The sequence below is a fragment of the Perissodus microlepis genome, chromosome 10, assembly GCF_051167445.1.
Source record: "Perissodus microlepis isolate ML-2025 ecotype Zambia chromosome 10, ASM5116744v1, whole genome shotgun sequence".
Lineage (NCBI taxonomy): Eukaryota > Metazoa > Chordata > Actinopteri > Cichliformes > Cichlidae > Perissodus > Perissodus microlepis.
Window position 1 is genome coordinate 777495 of NC_140470.1, and position 22506 is coordinate 800000.

Here is a 22506-nt window from a genome sequence, read left to right on the forward strand (position 1 = left end):
AATGTCTAATAACTGCGACAATATTCACATAATGCTTTGAGAAATTAAGCATTTACCCTGGTTTTTAATGCATATTCATTTATCTGTGTGTTGCTGAAGTCCCACTCCAACAAATTCAGGTTCACGTCACCCAGGAATCGGTTGCGTCCGAAGCTGCTGTCGTGCCACACTGAAATGCTCAGACTCTGAGTTTTCAACACCTGCATCATTACTTTAAACTGTAAAACGGGAAAAGACAATGAACAGAAGTAGAGCATTTTCAGAACATATCCTTAGATATAAATGCCATCCTGTAAAATCCTGTTTCTATAATATTGTCAGCATAAAAACGATGTAAGTAGCACTCGACTCACTGATGCCCATCACGATTACCAAAGGTTAGTCCTTTATAATACTTCCTTTGAACAACTAATATTTTGAATATTTTGAAATACCAGTGGAGCACTTTGTTCTTACAGTGCAGGATTGTTTGCTTCCTGGAGTTTCTCAAAGTTCGGCACCTCTCCCTTGAAACCAGATCCTATTTTCAGGAGACACTTTTAACATAAGGCTTCAGATTTCCCTTTTGGTAAAGCTTATGTGCACTCAGGGCTAGACCAGATCATCCTGAACAGCCCCTTAGTTTTGCTGCTAAACTGTTAGGCCTCCTGAGATGTGATGCGTTCCTTCTCTCCTCTGCTTTTCTCTTTCATTGTTATTTATAAGCTTCTAATGTCATGAACTGGGTCATCTTTCCCCCTTAGTTTGGGCTTTGCCTCTCTGACCTCTCTCCTGGTGTCTTTATGTAAATATCTGTAGATCTTTAGCTGCATGGTTCTGATCTGCAGTTACAAGTCCAACCACTCCATCCTGCTCTCAGATGAGACAGCTGTGACAGCTGGCTGCCTTTGTCTGGTCAGTCTGTGGTTTTTCCCTGTTAAAAGTTGCTTGTTGACTGGCTGTTATATAAATACAACGTCAGATCTCTGTGCATGAGATTTCTCCAGATTCTTGGACTCTCTGGTGATTTTAACTACTGTTGATAATGACATATTCAAAGTTTTTCCACAATTTTACATTCAAGAATATTCTTCTAAAATCGTTCCACAATTTGTGGAGTTTTTTGCACATTTTTTAAATCCTGCCTCTCAAAGGTATCCTTTTCATATCCAGTCATGTTACTGGCCTATAGTAAGTAAGGAGCTAGTAAACCAAACTAGGTGAAAACTGAATTGAAGAAAAACCTGTTTCTTCTCAGTACTGCTCAGTTTTCTGGCGTTTTGTTGCCCCCGTCCCAACTTTTTGGACGGATGTACATGATAATGATGTATAAGAATGAGCTACTTCTTTCATGAAATAGTCATTTTCTGAACAGGGTTTATAAAGCTGGTGTGCACTGAGCAGACGTTATATTAATAAAAGGAAACGTACCACAGCCAGTAAATTTAACAGCTGGAATCATGAAACAAGTACAACTGGACACGTTTTGAATAGAATGAATAAATTCATTTTATTTTTTTCAGCTGAACAAGAGTTCAGGGTTTACATAAACAGACGTGTAAAAGATTAAATATGGCACTCTCACCGTGAGGATTTCACTGTAGGTGGGGTTTAATGTCTTCTTTTTTACACTGGTTTTTCTCTTTCCCAGCTTAGTTTTGTCTGGAAGAAGATAACATTTCACATACCTGTGAATGCACAGCAGAATTAAACTCTTGTTCTAAACTTGATTTACTTTATAGGGTGAATATTTGACACTTTATGTCAAGAAAATACATCTTTAGCAAATGTGATTCATATTTCAAACTGTTCGTTAAACGTGGGGTTGTTCCAACGTTCAGCACTTACGGGTCAGAACAATGTTTCTTTCTGTCAGCTGTGGCCAGATCTCTGCAGTGCATCACAAAAATATGAAGCTCTCCAAGCTTCTGGATGTAGTTCACAGCAAACTGGATGCTTCCCTGGACGTTGATTTCAGGAGAGTCTGCAGGATAAATGCTGCTGCTGACCTGTTCAGTCATGACAGAGGAAATAAAAAACTCTCTGATATTCGGGCCTTTTTATTTAAAGTGAAAACTGTGACTTTTGCTTTGTATGTATTGTATGTTTATTCACTCTGTAACAGGTTCCAGTCTATCGCTCCCATATAATAGCAACATTGCATCTGCTCATTAGCAAACAAACCAAACTACCAGTTTTTGCATTCTAATCTTTAAAAAGTGACATAATCTACACGACAAATTAGCATTCAGTCTTTCAATGTAATCAACACATTGTGTCAACTAGGAAGCATTATGTGACATACAGAGGACGTTAGATTATACGTGGAGCTGCTGGTGTTTGTTTCAGCTCTCACGTTGGTCTCCAGAGGGCCTCCACTGTCCTTCTGTCCAAGCAAAGAGAAACACCAGGTCAAACACAATGTACAGCTCCATTCAACATGCACGAGTCAACCAAGGCTATTTTACCTTGTTGTACAGAAGGACGGGTTCTGACACGCTGCTTTTCATCAGCCTCGAGCTGCAGAGTGTGGAAGCTTTTGGTGGAAGAGATGAATTTTAATATTGTGCAGTGCAATGAATACAAAAGTATGCTGATGTTGAAATCACTGCTCAGCCATCTTTTGCATCCTGATTAAAATGTGTATAAAGATAACTTCATGTTTATCTTTATTACTGCCCATACTTAGATGCATTCGTTGGCTTGAATTGCACTGGGTTCTCTGGGTATCACGAGAAAGTACTTAGAAAGGCGGCGTCAAGATTTCTTTTGTTGTACCTCTGAAAATCTTTACCATTACCGAGCAGTCACATTTACATTCTGACCTACAGAGATAAGCTGCACACACTGAAGTGTACAGTGGACTGCCGCTGCTTGTGCCTGCAGTGATATGTACTAATGTTACTGATTCAGTTTTAAAGGGTGCTGTTGCACATGCAGTGATGGTCGTTACTCGTTTGTGAGGTTAGGGTCAGATTTTCCAGACTTTCGGATGAAGACCTGCTCCTTGAGGATAACCGTTTCAGGGCTGGCGTGATGGGACTGGAGCTCTTCCTGTAACCTACCACAAATAAAATAAAAAATCAGCTGTAGGAAATGGAACCAACACCGAGTTGTTGATATGCAAAGCAACAATTATTTATTTTCTGTCAGTCAACATCAACAATAAACAAAACAAATTACTTTTGTTAGATCAACTATATTACAATCAAAATCAGATTTACATGTAAAAAAAAAATCACTATAAAGACAAACAAGTCTGTGTTTTTACTTTACTGTCAGTAACACCTCAACAGTCAGAAAGAAAACAAAAAGGAAAAACGACTTAAACAAAACTCACACACACATACACTCTCACTCACACACACACACACACACACACACACTCACACACACTCTCACACACTCACACACACACTCACACACTCACTCACACACACACTCACACTCACTCACACACACACACACACACTCACACACACACTCACACTCACACTCACTCACACACACACACACACACACACTCACACACTCACTCACACACACACACTCACACACACACACACAATCATAAACTCACTCACACACTCACACACTCACTCACACACACACTCACACACACACTCACACTCACACACACACACACTCACACTCACACTCACACACACACTCACACACACACTCACACTCACACACTCACTCACACACACACTCACACTCACACACACACACACAATCATAAACTCACTCACACACTCACACACACACTCACACACACACTCACACTCACACACACACTCACACTCACACACACACTCACACACACACACACTCACACACACACACACACTCACTCACACACACACTCACACACACACTCACACTCACACACACTCACACACACACTCACACTCACTCACACACACACACTCACACTCACACACACACACACTCACACTCACACTCACACACACACTCACACACACACTCACACTCACACACTCACTCACACACACACTCACACTCACACACACACACACAATCATAAACTCACTCACACACTCACACACACACTCACACACACACTCACACTCACACACACACTCACACACACACACACTCACACACACACACACTCACACACACACACACACACTCACACACACACTCACACTCACACACACTCACACTCACTCACACACACACACACACACACACACTCACACACACACACTCACTCACACACACACTCACACACACACTCACACTCACACACACACACACACACACTCACACACTCACACTCACACACACACACAATCATAAACTCACTCACACACTCACACACACACTCACACACACACTCACACTCACACACACACTCACACTCACACACACACTCACACACACACACACACACACACACACACTCACACACTCACTCACACACACACTCACACACACACACACACTCACACACTCACTCACACACACACACATACCTGTTTTTCCTACATCGTGGGGTCCAATGAGTGACAGGTGCCTGATGGGATCCACCCTTTCCAAAGGGTGTAAAGACATGATTTTCACTCCTAAATTCATAATAAATTCATCTAAACTTAAAAATGACTTGAAAAGTCAAACACTCTCAAATAAATTTTAAACCTGAATTTTTGTTTTACTGGGGACCAGACATAACCCGTCTACTGATACTGGGGACCGGTCATGTGTCTATGAGCATACAGTCAACAACACTGATCCATGAAACCTTACTATCATATTACATAATGACTGAGACCCTGAATTGGTTAAGTGGAAGAAAATGGATGGATTGTTTTATTAATCTCATCCTGACTGCCAGATACTTATTTTATTAATTTATTTTTTTTAAATCTGATTCTAAAATATTAGTTAGGAAGTTGTGAAATTACACAAACACTACTTATGAAATTTAAGAATGTTGTAAAAGTTGAGCTAAAGGTAACATTTTGTATAGTGTTTTACTTGTTATGATTGAACATATGCAAATAAAATAATTTAAAATCAATTCAGTTTGTCAGTTGATTTTCATCAGATATGAAGCATCAGATCTGCTTTAACAGAAAACAAAACGATATTTTTACCAAACCACATTTGACGGTTAAAAGAAGTCACCTACTGTACGAAATGGGCAGACAAACTGAGTTTATGCCTTCATGTAACATTTATTTCAGCCTTTTAAAGTCAGACCTTCAGCCCCTTACATCCAACAAATAGTGTATGTGTTTATCTATATCTCTATATACGCACACATACATATATCTATCTATATATCTATATCTATATCTCTATATATCATATTATATACAAGTATAAATATAAGTATATATAAGACAGTACTCCCTGATAAGCAAGGTGGCATTTTTAGATATGTCAGAACGGGAATGCCTTTTCCTTTTCAAAACATAATTAAAACTAATTAAAATGGAACATGAGTTCCATTCTTTCCAAACGTTTTTTTTGATTTGTCCAAAAACATTGGTCTAGCGCAGAATGTAAAAACATTGCAAAGGGGCAAACAAGGCACAAATGAACAATTAAGAACAGGCTGTTAAACTCTTTTTGCAGCTTTACGCTGCATTGCAGTGATTCGATTTTTTACATAGAACTTTACCGCTGTCCAGGTTCTGTTTTTAAGTGCTTTCAGTGAAGCCTCAATACAGGCAACGCACTCAGACTTTCCTGGTACTTTACCAGACTCAATGAAGGACATTAGTGTCTTTTCCACAGCATGGACCTCAGCTGATGTCCAAGTCCTCTTCTTTGATGTTCCTAAAATAGAAAAGAAAGTGACTTAATACAGTTGTAATAATTAATTCAAGATAAATTAAGGCAAAACTAAAAAGGGTAGACGCTTCAGTTTTAGAGTAATCACTTTTAAATTTTGCACAGTTTCCTCTTAGCTGTTGAGGGTCCAGTTAAATCATGAATTTTCAGAATATTAATAAAATAAATCTGTCAGTGAACAGGCAAATTACACATTAGGTTCTTTATCACAGTTATATGTGGATACATCATAGGTCCCTGAAACTGCCTACACTTTTCTATCATTTGCATTTTTTCCTTGCTTCTTAGTACCTCCCAAGAAGGGAGGATAGATACAAGAAAATTTAAGGAAACATCCACTTCTAACAAGTGAGGTAGCTAATCACAGTTCAGTTGTCAGTCAGCTTTAACAGTTGAGACTAACAATAATAGAGACACTTGAAAGCAGCATTGTTTTCTCCCTGTAGCCTGCTTTCACTTTATCACCTGTAGATAAGTAACAAGCTGCCATCTGGATTCATACTGCATCCTGCTCAGAGACACAGAATCCACTTACAGAATTAGTGTCAGTATGTACTTAAGTTCTAATTGTGAACTTATTTTTTTAAATACAAAATATTCTAGTATATTCATAATACTAGAAACCATTTAATTTAAATGGTTGACAAAAATGAAATTTCAAAGATCAAATCAGATGCTTAGAAACGATCTGCCTGTGAGTAGAAATAACAAGGAACTTAGTTATCAGTGTTTCTTGCTGACAGACTGACTTTATCCAACACCCCATCATTGGTATGAAATTCAGTGAAAAAAAAAAAAAAAAAAAAAAAATTAGTGAATTAGGATGCACCCAGTGCATTTATTTGCATCAGTATGAGATCTTTGTCATCAAAAATGACATATTGTGGCATGTCATATCTGATGACACTCACTACATGCTATTAAAAAGATATTTTATAACAGTAACGCACAGGAAATGTTTGAATACATGGGAACTACCAGCCTAACAGCTGTACTGCCATCCAGAGTTATAAAATGGGCTATAAATTTCATCTTTAACTGATAGTAAATCTGATGTCATTTCTGTTTCCATTCTTACATTGGTAAATCATTATAAAATGCGGTCTTGTTAAGTACAATCTATTATCTCACTACGTCTCTCAATGACTGTAAAAATGTAAATTTCTGCAAACTAAACCACTCAACTATGACCTTTGATGGCAACTTTATGGATGAGAAAAAGAAAAAAAATGCAAGTCAGCCATTTCAGATACACCAGGAGAAGGAGAGGAGTCAAAGAAATCCTGCAAGTTAGGTTTACAGGGTCTGACTCAGCATCCACCCTCACTCTGAAATGGAAAACCTGGATTACCTAGTTTTAGACAAACATGTTTTCTGGCACAGAGCCCTGATTCCTGGAATGATCTTGTCCAGAATTAACATGACATAAAGACTTTTGTCTGTATTCACCCACCCAAGGAGTATGAGACTTTGGTTGCTTCAGGTAAAAGTATTCACATACTGGAGCTCTCAAAAAAGAGCTGACAGAGGAGGAAGTGTTTTTCTGTTAAGTAACAACAGTAAATTCTTTGACCAGTAACAGTCATTTTTGACAACAGTAATAACCAGCTAATCACCCATAAGTAGTCAGCCTTAATAAATTTGGCACACATTTCGTCTGCTGTAACGCTGACGAAAGCCTTGTACTGAAAGGCCTCCGTTTTTTCTTACTGCCTTGTTACATTAATCATTACTAATTCATCATCATGTCATCATCCAGTCCAGATAGGTTGTACTAGGAACATTTGTCCAACTTTAAAATAAAACCATTATTAGGGTGAGAAAGCAAATCAGTGCTTATTTTAGTATAGCCTTTTTAGCTGTTGTGTGGAAAAGGGAATGGGTAAAGAAGAAATGTGGGCAAATGCCAAGCCTCAGTCTGTGGGATACCTGCAGTAGCGTGGTCACCATCAGGCTCATCTGTGGTCCACTGTCCTTGCTTGAATCTTGGTGGTCCTATGAGAAGAAGAGTAAACTGTGTAAGTAGAAAAAATATGTACCTTGTGACCCTGGAAAACAGAAGACAAATACTGAAAAACATGCAAAATTGTGACTGCAATGCAGTACAGTGTTATCACCCTGCTACATAACTCATCTACTGTGCTAAAATTTAAAATATTTGAAAAGTTTCAATATTACACTGTCAGGCAAATACCTAGTCCAGTCTCCTTCAGTTAAAGAATGTGATTTTTTTTGGCAGAGCTCTTGAAGTAAAACAATGACAAAGGTTGAAGCAAAAAAATTTACCCATTCATGGTTCTCAATATACAGAATTAATGCCAACTGAACTGGCGTGGCTTGAAAATAAAATGGTGGGCAAGCAGCTAGCAGCAATAGAAAAATCTAACAGTAATAAACACGCAAGGGTAAAAAGAAGGTTACACAATACAGGCAACAATAGTGCTATCAGGCTCTTTGGTAGGGGATACTCAAAATGATCATTCTAAAAAACTTCTAACCTACTTTCTAAAGTACATTCAGTACATCCAGTTACAATTACAGAAATTATGTTTTTCTTGTGGATTATTGGAAATCTGCTCTAGACAGTCATACCAATCAAAAAGTTTTCAGGTTTGCACAACTGAAATATACCCAAAAAAAGAACATCTATACTCTCTGTGCTCCTGTTTGGTTTAATTCTACCAATTTGTAAAAGCAGGTTTCAAAAAAAAAGGAATGGGGGGGACTTAAAGTCCTGTAGTTTGTGCGCAAATTACCCATTTTAGTGGCATCAGTGTCAGACTCCTTTTCCTTTGCTGAAGTTCCTGTTAACAAATTGAGATAGCACACAATCAAAATTCTGTAATTTTTTTTAGGTTTTTGTGAAGCTTGCTTAGAGGCTAAATTAAGACCGGTACCTGAGGCAAAACAGGGTGTGCGGTGGGTGTGAGAAGTACCCTCTTTAGGGTCATCAATGTCAGATCCCGTCTCCTTTCTTCTCTTAGGTGTTGAGGATCCTGTTAAAATATAAATATATATATATATATATATATATATATATATATAAAATTTCTGTGTTTATAAAAACCACAAAATAATTAAAAAGGTACCATCTGGTTATTCTGCTGGATACCTGTGGGTGTTTCATCAAACTCATCAGTGGTTGGCTGACTTCTCGATCTTTGGGATCCTTTGACAAAAAAGTCAAAAGTCAAAGAAGTCAGTAATGGTATATGGTTGAACTCTGTGCCCATTCAGCCTTCACACTACGCAATGTATTTTTTGTTAGAGGTATTAACTGTATGTAAAGATGAATGGCATGTCTCCACATCTTTGCACTATTCAAATATTAAGCCATAACAACAAGAGCAGACATTTGTTGCTTATCATTTGGATCAAGTGTCTGCACAATAGTGATGGGGCAGTGCAGCAAGGTATACAGTTCTTGTCCATCCGCCTGCCAGAAACTAACTGAAATCAGCTGTCAATAATGACAGCTCACAGCCTTTTTATAACATTTAAGTACACTTCAAACCAAACTGATCAGAAAATTTAACAATTGAACATACATTCATGTGATAACTAAGTAAAATGAGAGAAACTCTTTCGGAACAATTTGGCATGTACTTTGAGGTTTTAGTTTGTCCCCTCTGTTAACAGTCTGCCACTATAAGATTCCACGTTTTTTGCTACAAATTTAAAAACTATCATGTCATCTATTTTTATATGCAGTAAATGGCTGGATGCTAAAAACAGTTAAACCTGTCACCTACTCGATGTTGAGGAACTGAAAGATGACTCCTTTGATGCATCCGTCTCTGAAAGATCACTTTCCACATCTTCCTGCATTTCTTCTGTAAAGCAGTGATAAGAAAACCATGTAGCACAAAAGACATTTACTCTGAAATAAAAATATAAGAACATTTTGTTTACCATTGGGATTAATTTGGATTTGATCGAGGCTCATTCCCTTGAAGTCTGACAGTCGGCCTTGTTCTAGAGCAATGAGCACTTTGCTGACTTTAGCCAACTCAAGTGTTCCTTCAGGCAGTCTATAGTACTCCCTATGGACTCTGATATCATGGCCTAGAAAATTTGCAAGGATGTCCATCTCATTGTCTCTCAGGTTTAGGACTGTGGACAGTGTGGACACATGCTTTCTCAACTTAGTTGAGGACAGTGTTTCTGGATGCTTCGCTCCACATTCCTTTGCAATCTGTCTGATGGCATCCGATCCCCTGAAGTGAGTGTCTGCTTCAGGTCTAGAGAAGAAAAAGGGATTTTCATCAGACACACCACAGGCCCGCCGATGTGAAACCAAGGCTTCCATTGAGGACAGCATGTCTGGTGTTAAGAGGATAGGAACTTTTCTGTTCCTTTTCCCTCTTATTTCGATGCGCTGGAAATGGCGACAGAGTTTTTGTTCCAACTCTGAAAGTCCTACTGCCAAATCCGAATGGACTCCTGAAGTGTCTCGCAGGGTGAATGCAGTTAGTGGCATTTTTGATACCTCACCCTCTCTCCTGCGGTTAAACAGTATCACTTCGCAAAGAGTCAAATTGGCCAGCATTGACCAGTTCTTCTTATTGGGATCACTGGCAAGTCTGGTTTGGTATTCTTTTCTGTACCTATCAAGATACATATGCATGGTTTTTACATCCTCGGTGAAAGGGAGGAGTTGAGGAGTGTTCCATTTTCCTTCTTTTAGAGTTTGCAGGGCACGAGATGAAACACACACATCCCATTTCTTCTCATAAAGATCCCGGCTTCTCTTCAGATTCTTAAGAAATTCCTCATCATGAAAATCTGCCATCTTTGCTTCACACTCAAGAATATTTGCAATCTTCTTGAGACTATGGCCCAGTTTCAGGGCCAATGATGGAGCTCTGTAGATGTTTTTGTCTTCATCAAAGCCAGCCACATCCTTTACTGCTTCAACCACAAACTTGAAATTTGAAGGTACATAGAAATCCTCCATTTTTTTCAGTGTCCCTGCTTCCCGTGAGCGCAGAAGTAACCGTCCCATTTCTCGCATTTTTTGTCTGATGTACTCATGTTTGGTCTTGTCATGTCCATGTTTTGAATACAAGTGTTCTCCTAGTCTCAAGATACTTTTCTCCTCTCTGATGATGTTTCTGACTTCATCCTGATGCATAGCATTCACCAGTTCCCAAACCTTTCTGCTGACACCATCTGGGACAGGCTGTGCAAAGGCACAAAGTGACTGGATCCGACTTTTGCCTGGTTTTGTTGTGCTGCACCTCTGTGAAAGCTTGCATCTTGAAATGTGTCTCCATAATAAATGTCTTTTCAGCAGTGCCTGGCAGTTAACGCAGTGCATGTAGTCATTTGGCTTCACTGGTTTTTTAGTTTGCTGACTTGGGATTAGTGTTCCACAGCCCGCTTTCAGAACCTCAATATTATGTGCACGGTTCCCCTTGTTTCTAATGAGGTCAAAATGTAGTTTGCGCTCCTTTGATTTCAAAGGAAAACTGATTGCTTCTGCTACAGCCAGTTCACTGCTGTGCTTGAGTATTAAGTGCCTTGCCATTTTATGGCACTCCTGTGGACAGTATAAGCAGTGATGCTTTTTACTGTATACTCTAGCCCCATCTTTCTTTTTTTGCAGCTTCATCACAAAAATATTTCCCTGGTTAGGTTGAGAGCTTTCACTTTCTACTGTCTCATGGTCCTTACCCGAAGATGTACTTCGAAGTGCTTTTCTTCTGGAAGTCTTTTGTGACTTCTTTGTTTTCTTAATTTTCAACAATGGGACCCTTTTTGCAGGACTGTCAGATCCCTCTGAACTGCTTTCATTCCCCGAGTCTTTTGATGGAATATATTCATCATCAGTGCTTTCAATACAACTTCCAGAAGCTTCTGATGTGTCAGCCACCTTGGAGATTGACTGCAGGTATTCACTGGTAAGCTGAAAAACCAGATAGAGACATTTATAGCTAAATTTGCAAGAATAATTACCCAGGTGTGAAAATCTTACACCGTCTGTGAGACCCCTTTAACACCTTCATTAAAGTGAACTTTAATTTGTTAGAACTGTTACCAGGTTAATGAAGGGTTATTGGATTTAGTCATTTTCATCAACAACTTTAGCTTTGTATACAGAAAGACTTGTTTACCGATAGTTTCAACCCAACCATAAAATTAACAAGGAAAAATTAGGGCTGGATGATACCATTTCAGCACTACCATAAGAATTCACAACTGACAACCAAATGTCAAATGTTTGTGTCAAACAAGATACAATAAAACCCCTCAAAAAACAACCTGTAAAATAATTATTGAACAGAGCTGTTCAAATAATTGGATGAAAACTCCTGTATTTTTTCCCCCCTCTCTCATTACTTTACATTTTTACTCCAAGGAGGCAGACTTGTAATTTCTAAAGTGCTCTTGAGCAATAGTTCTCCAGACATTCGGAAGGTCTTTCAAAGTTTTTCTTTGGACATTGGCTACTTTTTCACTCATTTGAGTCCAGTCCTTGTACCTGACCATTTTCAGAGGAATGTTTTTGTTTGTTAAGCTACTTAACAATGACCTATGAATCATTCAAAGCAAAAAAAAAAAGTCTCCTAACTTGAGAGATGAACCAGTGTTGTGTCCCCACATAGACAACTTAGAAAAAAAATAAAATTTAAATGTTATCTGTAGGTAATTTCTTTCTAGCAGACTGTCACTAAAACACATCACTTGTTTCCATTTCATTAATTGAATCTATGAGTAATGCCAAAGATAACAGTTACAGGCATAAAATAATATTGTTAGACCAACAGTATGATTCCCAACGACCTGAAAACCTTGCATCTCTCAGCATGGTGTGCAGTGTCTTTCAAAGAAAGAAATAAAATCTGAGGTAAGTGGAGAAAACCAAATGAAAATGAGAAGATGCTGAGGTATGCCGAATTACACAAAAACTGGACTTAAAAACAAAATCACTGGAAACATGGCTTGTGGAGTAAAAAATCCAAAATTGAATTTTTTGTTTCTAACTCATCAACGTGTATGCAGGAGGACAGCAGAGAGGTTTAACAGTGAGGGTCTACAGTCATCTGTAAAACATGGTGGAGGCTCTGTCATGGTTTGGGGCAGCATGTGTTGGAGATCTTCAAAACAAAAAAAACAGTGGAACATTAACAGTCATTGATTTGCCTCCCCAGAGCCTTGACCTTAACATTATTGAAGCAGTGTGGAGTCATCTGACTGAACAGAACAAAATGCAGAAACAGCCAAAGAGGACCTTTGAATGTCCTTCAAGAAGCCTGGAGAACTATACCCATATTGCTAGTAAAATACAAAGAATGAAGAGTGGCCCAAGATTTTTGTTAAGTACATATAGTTTAAAAATTGCAATGCTGCAATGCCAGTCTTCTACAGTAAGTTAAAGCCCTAATAAAAGTGTGGAAATGACCAGAATTATGCAAACTTACAAATATGCTGTCAGTTCGTTTGAGTGGTGGCACATCTGGGTCAGCAGCATCAGAGTATGAACTTTCAGGAGTGATTATATCGATGTCAGTATCAGCATCAACATCAACAATTATTTCCTATGGAGAGAGGGGAGATGTAAGACATTGACAGCAATGACTGTAATACATCGAGAAAGATATCAAACCTGATTTTTAACTTCTCAACCCAAAGCGAATTAAGAAAGATTTTTTTACATTTAGAGTTCTGTAAGTAAACTGTAACAACCTCATGAGTTTGATTTGAATAACATATCTAGAAATTTTAACTTCCCATACATTTGCAATCCTGTGTAGACTTATGCTGACTTCACCACACCAGGAAAACAGTTAATTTTATGAAAAATTCAACTCAAAGATTGCAAAGCATTAAAGCTGAAGCAAAGCCACCCATAGGCCAGATTGAACCTCCTGTTGTTCAGTTCTCTGCCAGGCCATGTGTGACAGTATGTGACATAAAGACAGTACATGCTAACCAAACAGTGAATGCATGGTCAGGGCTGTGTTTGCTGGTTCTCTTTAAAACTGACAGCTTAACTCACTCTAGCAAAAACCTGCAAGTTATGAAAAAGTTTCAGAGCTACTTATGGTCATATGGGATAAGCTAAAAGTGCTTATTTGACACATACCATGCTCTCAGATGATGTTGGTAGCTCAAATGAAAGATCTGACAATGAGGTCTCCCCCTCTTGATTAAGACTTGCTGAGGGCTTTAAAATAAAATTAAAAAGGACACATGTATCACCATGTCTACATACATAATGTTAATGAGGAACATGTTAGATAAGATGTGTGGTAAAGCATACTTGCAATTTTGAAAGTCATGCAAGTCAATTCAGCAATTTGCACCTTGAAAACACTAAATATGAATGACATCTAATCTACATCAGAAACAGTGCAGACAATTCTAGCTCTCCTTCACTCCTTTACATCTCACACAGGATGGGTAACAAGAACTGGTATTGAAGTACTGCCATTGAGTAAACAAATAATAAAAGCCAATCCTAAATGTTGAATGTGGATTTTTAAAATTCCTAACAATCCTGAACTGAAAAATAAGCATTCTATAATTAAGAAGCAGTACAGCGCAGAAGTACAGTAGCTCATGACCACAATAATTATATCTTAGTTATGAAAAAAAGTTAACAGAATCACTCCTGTATCTTGTTTAACCATGTCAAGTCTTTGTTCCACATATCGATATGATAACCGAACATATAACATATCTAGGCCAAATGTAAACACTTAAAATCATGGAAATATCTGCCTTAAAACAATACAACAGAGCTTGCCTTTAAACTTATTAAAATGCCTTTCAGGGTCACTGGACTAGTACATTTTCAGGTAAATGAGAGATTTGTTTGGTTTCTTGTCCTGAGTGGCACTAAAGCTGTGTCCCAAAACGTCGGCTGCATCCTCCTGAGGCCGGATTTGTAGACCGATTACATCACAGCGACGCCACGAAGGCTGTCCCAATTCGTAGACTCCTCCGAATCTGGCCGACAAATGAGTCCTCCTTTTCCCCAGATTTGAAGGATGGGTCGGGTGTATCCGTTGTGCCCCACCATATCCCAGAATTCATAGCACGGCCAAGCCGATTCCAGTTTCCAACAATGGCGGCCGCTACTAACTTTTAATATTAATCTTATTACTCTTTCTGGGTCACAAAATAAACTTTTAACATATTTTCAGGTGAGAATGTAGCTGTGTAAACTTCAAATATCTGCTCAGTTTATCAAGAGATCGCATATTTGCAAAAGTGCTCAGATGTTTTCAGAGACTTCTGTTACCCAGCCGCTCGATAGCTGACCGGAGGGTTCAATGGTCACTCGAGCCGGCGAGACGGCTGAGTTTATTAAACGCCAACGAGACAGCTGGTGATGCAAATCTGAATGCTAGACTGTCCCGTTTTACAAGCCTCGCACTTCCGGCCTTCTCGGTCTTCGAAGGATGCGGCCTAGGTTTTGGGACACAGCTTGAGTGTCAACATACTTTGCACACCATCTTAATATACAACCAATTTCTAAAGAATGCAAATTTTTATTAAGTTTCATGAGCTGTGGAGGATAAAGTCACTTTAGCATTAGATATAACTGTGGAAAATTAATTGAGTGTGGTTTAAGGGGGGTAACGAGTTATGGATTCTCAATCATGAGGTATATCCTGAAGTCCATTTCATTATCACTACTGTGGGCTGTGCTCTTGTGCTTGTGTGTCAAGTTCTGCTTCTGTCACCTACGTGTGTGTGAACATAACCCATCTTTTATACAAATTAGACTAAGAAAGAAAGGCAGAAAAGCCACATAATGACTGGCAGCTGTCACATTTATTTATTTATTTATTTATCGATCCCAGCACCACTGCTAATTTTTCATCTATATCTACATGGTAAACTGTTAAACTTGTAGAGTACTGAGCCTGTTATATACCACAAGTTAAAATCAATTTGTTACTTACCAAAGTCTTGGAAGCTGCAAGTTGCTTAGGTGAGAGCTGGGGTTGTGATGAAGTCTCACCCTCTTGGTTTGTTCTCTCCGATGGCTAAACATTACAGAGACAAACATTTCTTTTGATAAGGTTCACAAAAAGGTGATGAACAAGACCAATACACTACTAAATGCATCCTCTGTTTTATTTAAACCTAATGCTGTGTAAGAAAACACAGCATTACTACACATACCTTGGTTTTGAAGTCTAAATTCAGAAGGCTTTGATTACAGCACAACCAAAAGAAAAAAAAAACACCCTTTCTATTAGCCTATAGTTGACTAAACATGGCTCCATCTTAAAAAGTGGCCCTCAGTACTGTTGTAAACTAAGCTGTAGACAATTTCAGCTTGCACTGAGTGATGGGATGTACCAAACATTTTTTTCAAGTACTGTACAGAAGTACAAAATAAAAAAAAAATAAAAAAATGAAAAGCTGAATTTCAGATCAGCCAGGCTGATAACACCCCCTGAAATACATGTAACTGTGTACACACTTTGCTTTTATGTATACATTTGATATTGAAGTACATTAATTGCCAGGTAATATTTATGATACTTAGATACATATATCGGATATTAAAGAACTTAATGATGTACTTTTTTACCAAAGTACTAGTTTCCTACAAACTTTTACATTTTAGTTTAGAATGACATTTGGGTACAGCTTCTACTTCTTTATAAAAGGCTAATATGTCTTGCTTAAATATCAGTCCTGGGGTTGCACACTATTCCCCCCTCCTCCCACACTTGGCAAAAGCCATTTCAAATGAGTTAACTAAAGAGCTGACACGATGCTAAAGTTGCTTGGGTGAAACTCGGGCGTTACTAGAAATTTGTTCTAGAAATTTACTCACCATTTAGAGCTAACACTATTGCTAGCTACTCACTAAGCTCATTGATTACTCATTAAGCGTTCATTTTCAGTCCCACAGACGCCCGAATATTACGACAGTACCTAATAAAAGTGACCAAAACAGACATTCATGACTGCATGAATGTTAAGATATCAGCTAAAAACTGTACAGTTTAGGAGAATGTCGTCGAATTCCCCATTAAGCTAAGTCACGCAAGCATTAGCAAAGCATGCTAACTGTAGCGCAAACTGTCGGCTGCAAACACTTCACTTTGCCTAATTATTAAGTAAACACTAAAACAGTTTGTTTAATGTACTTACCACATTCATCCCTTCATCCTCTATTCTCTGACTGTCGGACATCTCCACTTTCTCTCTGTCACGCTTCTTCATACTTCCAGCCATCTCCTCTCGCCTCCGAGCTACGCCCCGCGTGTCTGGCTGCACCGAGCACGCGACTAATTAGCAACACCTGCAAACCTGTGACTGCAGCGGGTGGGGGATGGGAATAGGTAAAGTGAGGACCGCAAAAGTCAGGAAAAGTGTGTTTTCCGTACTGCGGTGGGTGGGGGATGGGAATAGGTAAAGTGAGGACCGCAAACGTCAGGAAAAGTGTGTTTTCCCTCATCCCTTCCCTTCAGCACCAAAATGTCAGCATTAGATTGCTGAACTTGTGTTTTAACTAAATATTAATGTATCCAAGAAAAACTAGTTTAATATGGTTTTAACATCCAAAATTATTAGTTAACCTTTTATTGACCAAGCATAATTTAGGCCGCCTGGACTGTTTTGGTAAATTTGGCTGTAAAAGGGTCAAAAAACATACTATAACTGAATGCTTTTGCCCCATTTTTTAGAATAACCTCAGCTTCCAATACCTGGCAGCCATTTTATATTATTTTATTGTTATGAAAGTGGAACAACAGTTTAAAGTGAAAAAAAAAAACGAACTTGAGATTTATAGTGGAAACTAATATTCAACATTAACAAAATACAACACAACATCAACTTGCAATATGAACTATAATAAATATGTACAAAAATGTTTTTTTATCCTTGCTCACTCAGTTTTTAATTTATTGGCCTTTTTATATTACAAGCGTCCAGGCGTTTTTGGCCCTGTGTGATCGACCCTGAAGCAGTTCCTACCCACCTGGAGACAGAGACCCACATTGCACTGCTCACCCAGCCAGGGACTTTTTCTTTTGCACAGAGTGCACTTTCACCTTCCTTGGGTGGCCATGCTTGCTTTTGACTGTCTTTCCCTGCTGCTTGTGGGGACAGCAAAATGGTTGGAGCGCGGTGCTGGTGGGCATCCCAATTTCAGAGAAAGAACAAGGAGATGAGCACATTTCACCTGCTGATAGATTTCCAGAATTTTGAGGTGGCTGTACACCAGGGGTTCTTTTTGGGATAAACCTTGATGGCTGGGGGACCACATCAGAGTCTTCAGTAGTTTTCCAGTGACAGCATGGTGACCGGCTGCGAACAGGATTCCCAGAAGTTCGATCCCTCTGTCAGCGAATCTGACCCTGGGTGGCACTCCTCTCCAATACAGAAACCAGAAAACCAGCAGAAACTTCGGAGTCCACCAAAGCAAAATCCCGGCAACAGGAGTCCAAAACTAAACAGATGAGCTGGGAAAACCAAAAACACAGAGTCCAAAAACACAGCTCAGTGGGCCGACCCGGAGGCCAGTGGCTCAATAATACAAGACGGTAACTCCGGGGGCCAACCCAGAGGTCGATGGCACCAGGGTCCAAGCTACACAAGTTCACTGGGCCGACCAGGAGGCCAGCAACAGAAACCAAGTAGTTCTGGAGGCCGGTCGTGCAGAAGGCAGCGGTGGCAATGTAGGCGATCCGAAGGCCAACCGCGTGGAAGGCAGCGGCAGCGTCGGAGCATTTCAGGATGCCGACCGCGTCGGCGACGGAGTCCAGTCAGCGACCTGGAAGGTGGCCACTGACGCCAAACCACACACGGACAAGGTCGAGCAGGCTGAGCCGGACGTGGACGAGGTAGCGGTGTGGCAGGACCAGGACCAGACGAGGCAGAACCAGATGACAGCGTGGCAGCCGCAAATGATGGAGTAGGTGGCGCTGCAGGCTGGATAGATCCCTCGGACCCTCCAGCGGGAACAGATGCAGAACCAGCAGGCACAGGGACCTCTGGCAGTGTTGACACTGGCTGGAGCTGAGCAGCACATTGGCTTGGCTAAGGCAGCGACAGCGGGATGCAGTCCTCAGAGCGCTGAAAGTGTTCACTGATACACCCACCAGAGGATGGAGGCGGATGGGTGAACTCGCTGGAGCTCTCAGCGAGTGATGATGGCTGAGACTGCTCAGTGGAGTTCCCAGGTGAGGTAGCTGGCACTGGCGCCTTAGCCTCCAGGGATCTAGAATCGGCTGGTGGCTGACACTCAGCCTCTGGGGAGACCCTGGAGGGAGTTACTGTCTCTAACATGGCCAAGTTAAGTGCTAAGTGGAGCTAGCGGCAACACAGGAGACTGAGCTAGTGGCAACACAGGAGGCTGAATAACAGACTGAGCTAAAGACGAGTGAGCAGGAGACTGAGCAGGAGACTGAACTGAGGGTGACTGAGCAGGAAACTGTGATAATGACTGAAGTAATGGTTGAGGTGAAAATGGAGCAACAGGCCGGGTGGCTAACTGGGCTACAGGCTGAAGTGGTAGTTGTGGTAGAAGTGACTGACTGAGCTAGTGACTGAACAGACCAAGCAGTGAGGGTTTCTAGAAGTGTGGCTGAGTCCTCCTTTCCTGGGCTGCCCATGCAAAACAGTTCAAAATAGAGCCTCGAACATGTGGGAACACAGCCAGGAGAAATTAGACTTAACGAGATGGAGGAAGCTAAACTAGAAACACTGACATAAGTCATGGACCTTCAAAATAAAGCAGGAAATCCACGGACAGAACTCAGAGGTACAACACCGACAGAGAACGGAGGGAACACAGAATACAGGGACCTGAGAGACATGAGACATGACTGGGAAACAAGAGAATAAACACAAGGGTGGAACTAAACCTAAAAGCTAGAATTCACAATCCCAGAAGAACAAGAGAACAGAAACCAAAACCCCAATAGTCACGAACCATGAACCAAAAGGAAAACAGACTAATAAAGCATAATACAAAATCAAAACACTGGGTCACAGGCCCAGGACAGTAACAGACACAGGTTCTGGTGAATTAGGGACTGCCTGCCGCTGTAATCTACCATTGCTCAGGCTGGATCCCCTTGTATTCTGACCATAATGCTGCATGTCGGTCCAGGACCGGAAAATGTGTGAGAGTACCAGTGACCCAGACCACAAGGCCAACCTCCATAAGTGGGGCACTCATTGCTGAAATGGCTGGGTCACCCACATGTCTCTGTTTTGTATTACAGAGATCAAATTTGAAACTATGCAAAGCTAGCATATTGCTAGGTGCTACGGCAATCTGTGTTCAAAATGTTTTATTTATTTATTTATCTTTTACAAAACTGGATCATCTAAAATTTTGGGAATACAAGTGGACTGTTTTTGTTGGAGTTTAATTGAAAAGTTAAAGATTATTTGATGTCAATGGTGAGTGGATTTAACTTTTATATCACTTGTTTATTTGCTTATACTCTAATTTAGAGGATGTAGTTGCTGTTGTGCTTGAATCTCAAAATGGTTGGCATTATTCAAACTGCAGTAAACAATATGAATAATGTGGGTTGACTTTCCATAATACAGTGATGCATTTTCTGAATTTTTTTTCTAATTTGTCATCAGTATTTTGGCTGAAAATGCTTATTTATCCCAGTTTTATTGTTTCATAAGTTGACCATTTATTCATTTAAAAATAATAAGTATTATATACTTTAATGATTTGATATTTTGTCTCCTTAAATGATATCAGTTGTGTAAAAAATCGTAAGAAAATGAAGTATAATAAATAAATGAGCTCCCTTAGTAACTGTGGTACAAATAATTAAATAAAATAGAAGTCTGGTCACATTAAAGTGGGCAGGCTCTAATACTATTAATAAAGGAACAAAGTGGTATCTTATAAATACTTTCACACTTTGTCAGAAAAGGGATCCAATAGATGTAAGTTTACACACTGCAATACCATCTCAGACCACTGGGATACACACTTATACACACTGTCAGGAAAATGTCCCCACGGATGCAAATTCACACACTGCAATACCACCCATGGTCACCAGGGCATACACAAAGTTGTGAAAATTGAATCTGTGGGGACCATTTTTTTTTTTTGAAAAAAACTTAACCAGGCATATCAGCAGCCTGTTTTCCATTGAATACAATGGTTGTGCCCGTGGGGACCAGGGCTCGGTCCCCACGGGAAAAATTGGTCCCCATGGTGTGACTGATATCTCAGGTCATGGACCCCAGGAGGATAGAAAAACAAACGCACACACACACACACACACACACACACACACACACACACACACACACACACACAGTCAGACAGACACTGTGAGGTGTGCAGTGCAAAATTTGAATTTCAGTGCTTGGTGATTTGTCTCCCTCCAGTGGCCCACTGCAGGTATGATGAGGCTTAAGTGATAGGGTTATGGGGAAAAAGCCAGGAGAGGATGGGACAAAAGTGGAATAACTGAAAAAGTAAGAGGTGTAGAGGGCTGATGTTGGTGTCTAGGTGGGGGTTTTGGTTGGTGCCGGACGCTGTGGCGAAGAGCCCACGCCGATGGCTTCTTCGGTTCTGGAGATATGGCGAATGGGACCAAAAAGGATGGGACAAAACGGTCCCAATGGGAGAAAGGAAGGTGCAGAGGGCCTGGTTCTACTGTCATTGCATTGCCCGTGTCCGGGCGCATCCGCAGGTGCCCAACATGGCATGGTTCAGAGTACCTTTGCAGGATGGGGCAGTAGTTGGAGAACGGTCGTGTGATGCGTCCACGGATGCAGAATCGTTCCCCGACTCCAAGGATGCCCGCCGTGTCTTTGTCAGACCCTCCTATCTGGAGATAGAGCTGCAAACCTTTTTTGGAAGCACTTTCCCTGCACAGAAGCGTCTGCAGCAGGAGACCGCAGAAGGGACAGCAGAACCAGGCCTTTGGAGCACTGCGTCATCTCCTGGTCCACACATGCCTTCACGACGCACTGTACAAGGGGAGAGCAAGGCATCGTCGGTTGCCGCAAACAGTGCAATCGCCTTCTGCGTCTGTCATTCTCTTTCGTTTGTTTGAGTGCTTGTTTTTTAAATACACAGCAAGTGTCACTCACTCTCTCTCTCTGTCTCTCTCTCTCTCTCTCTCTCTGTCTGTCACGCACACACACACACACATAGAAACACAGACAGACACACAGTCAGACAGACACTGTGGGGTGTGCAGTGCAAAATTGGAATTTCAGTGCTTTTTGATTTGTATCTCTCTCTCTGTCTGTCTGTCTGTCTGTCTGTCTGTCTGTCTGTCACACACACACACACACACACACACACACACACACACACACACACACACACACCAAAGCACACAGACAGAAGCAGGGCAGCTGCTGTGCAACTGGGATTTGACAAGAGGGGCTCCCTCTGCTGGCTCAATGCGGTACAAAGTGTCAGAAAGTGTTAGTGCCGCAGAAATTAACAGCTTTGGACAATCAATTGCATCTGTGGTCCACAGGAGGGCGCCCAGTTGGCAAGTCCTGTGCATTGCATATTAATGCCGTTTCAATTGCACTCACATGTGCTCTTTGTGTAAAAGAGAGACACACACACACACACACACACACACACGCACACACACACACACACACACACACACACACAGACACACACACACACACACACTCAGCGGCTCAGAGATGAGGGAAAAGCAACAGAAATCAGGAGAGATTTCAATGTGAGGAGATGGCCTGTGATGC

The 22506-nt window shown here is 40.5% G+C and overlaps 2 protein-coding genes across 6 annotated transcripts in view; both read right to left on the bottom strand.

Annotated features, from left to right (window-relative positions):
* The window catches only part of LOC146378546 (synaptotagmin-like protein 1), a 59691-nt gene that overhangs the window by 10010 nt on the left and 27175 nt on the right, over window positions 1-22506 (bottom strand). The window contains exons 7-12 of the mRNA XM_084941370.1: window positions 2933-3040; window positions 2448-2515; window positions 2285-2365; window positions 1828-1988; window positions 1565-1667; window positions 57-218 (exon numbers count right to left, since the gene is read on the bottom strand). Of these exons, the coding sequence (XP_084797496.1) occupies window positions 57-218; window positions 1565-1667; window positions 1828-1988; window positions 2285-2365; window positions 2448-2515; window positions 2933-3040 (683 nt within the window). The remainder of the gene's footprint in view (window positions 1-56; window positions 219-1564; window positions 1668-1827; window positions 1989-2284; window positions 2366-2447; window positions 2516-2932; window positions 3041-22506) is intronic.
* On the bottom strand, window positions 4456-21087 carry LOC146378547 (uncharacterized). Of its 5 annotated transcripts, none has more exons than XM_084941366.1 (12): window positions 16930-21085; window positions 15723-15806; window positions 13895-13975; window positions 13230-13346; window positions 9718-11713; window positions 9558-9638; window positions 8918-8974; window positions 8703-8801; window positions 8562-8609; window positions 7735-7800; window positions 5713-5790; window positions 4456-4537 (listed from the first exon to the last, which is right to left on the bottom strand). In XM_084941366.1, the coding sequence occupies exons 1-12, from the start codon at window positions 17011-17013 to the stop codon at window positions 4491-4493; spliced, it is 2838 nt and encodes a 945-aa protein (XP_084797492.1). In that variant the 5' UTR covers window positions 17014-21085; the 3' UTR covers window positions 4456-4490. The 5 variants fall into 5 exon arrangements, with proteins under 5 accessions (XP_084797492.1, XP_084797495.1, XP_084797491.1 ...); XM_084941368.1 differs by having other exon boundaries at window positions 4466-4537; window positions 8895-8974; XM_084941369.1 differs by having other exon boundaries at window positions 4465-5790; window positions 11482-11713; window positions 16930-21087.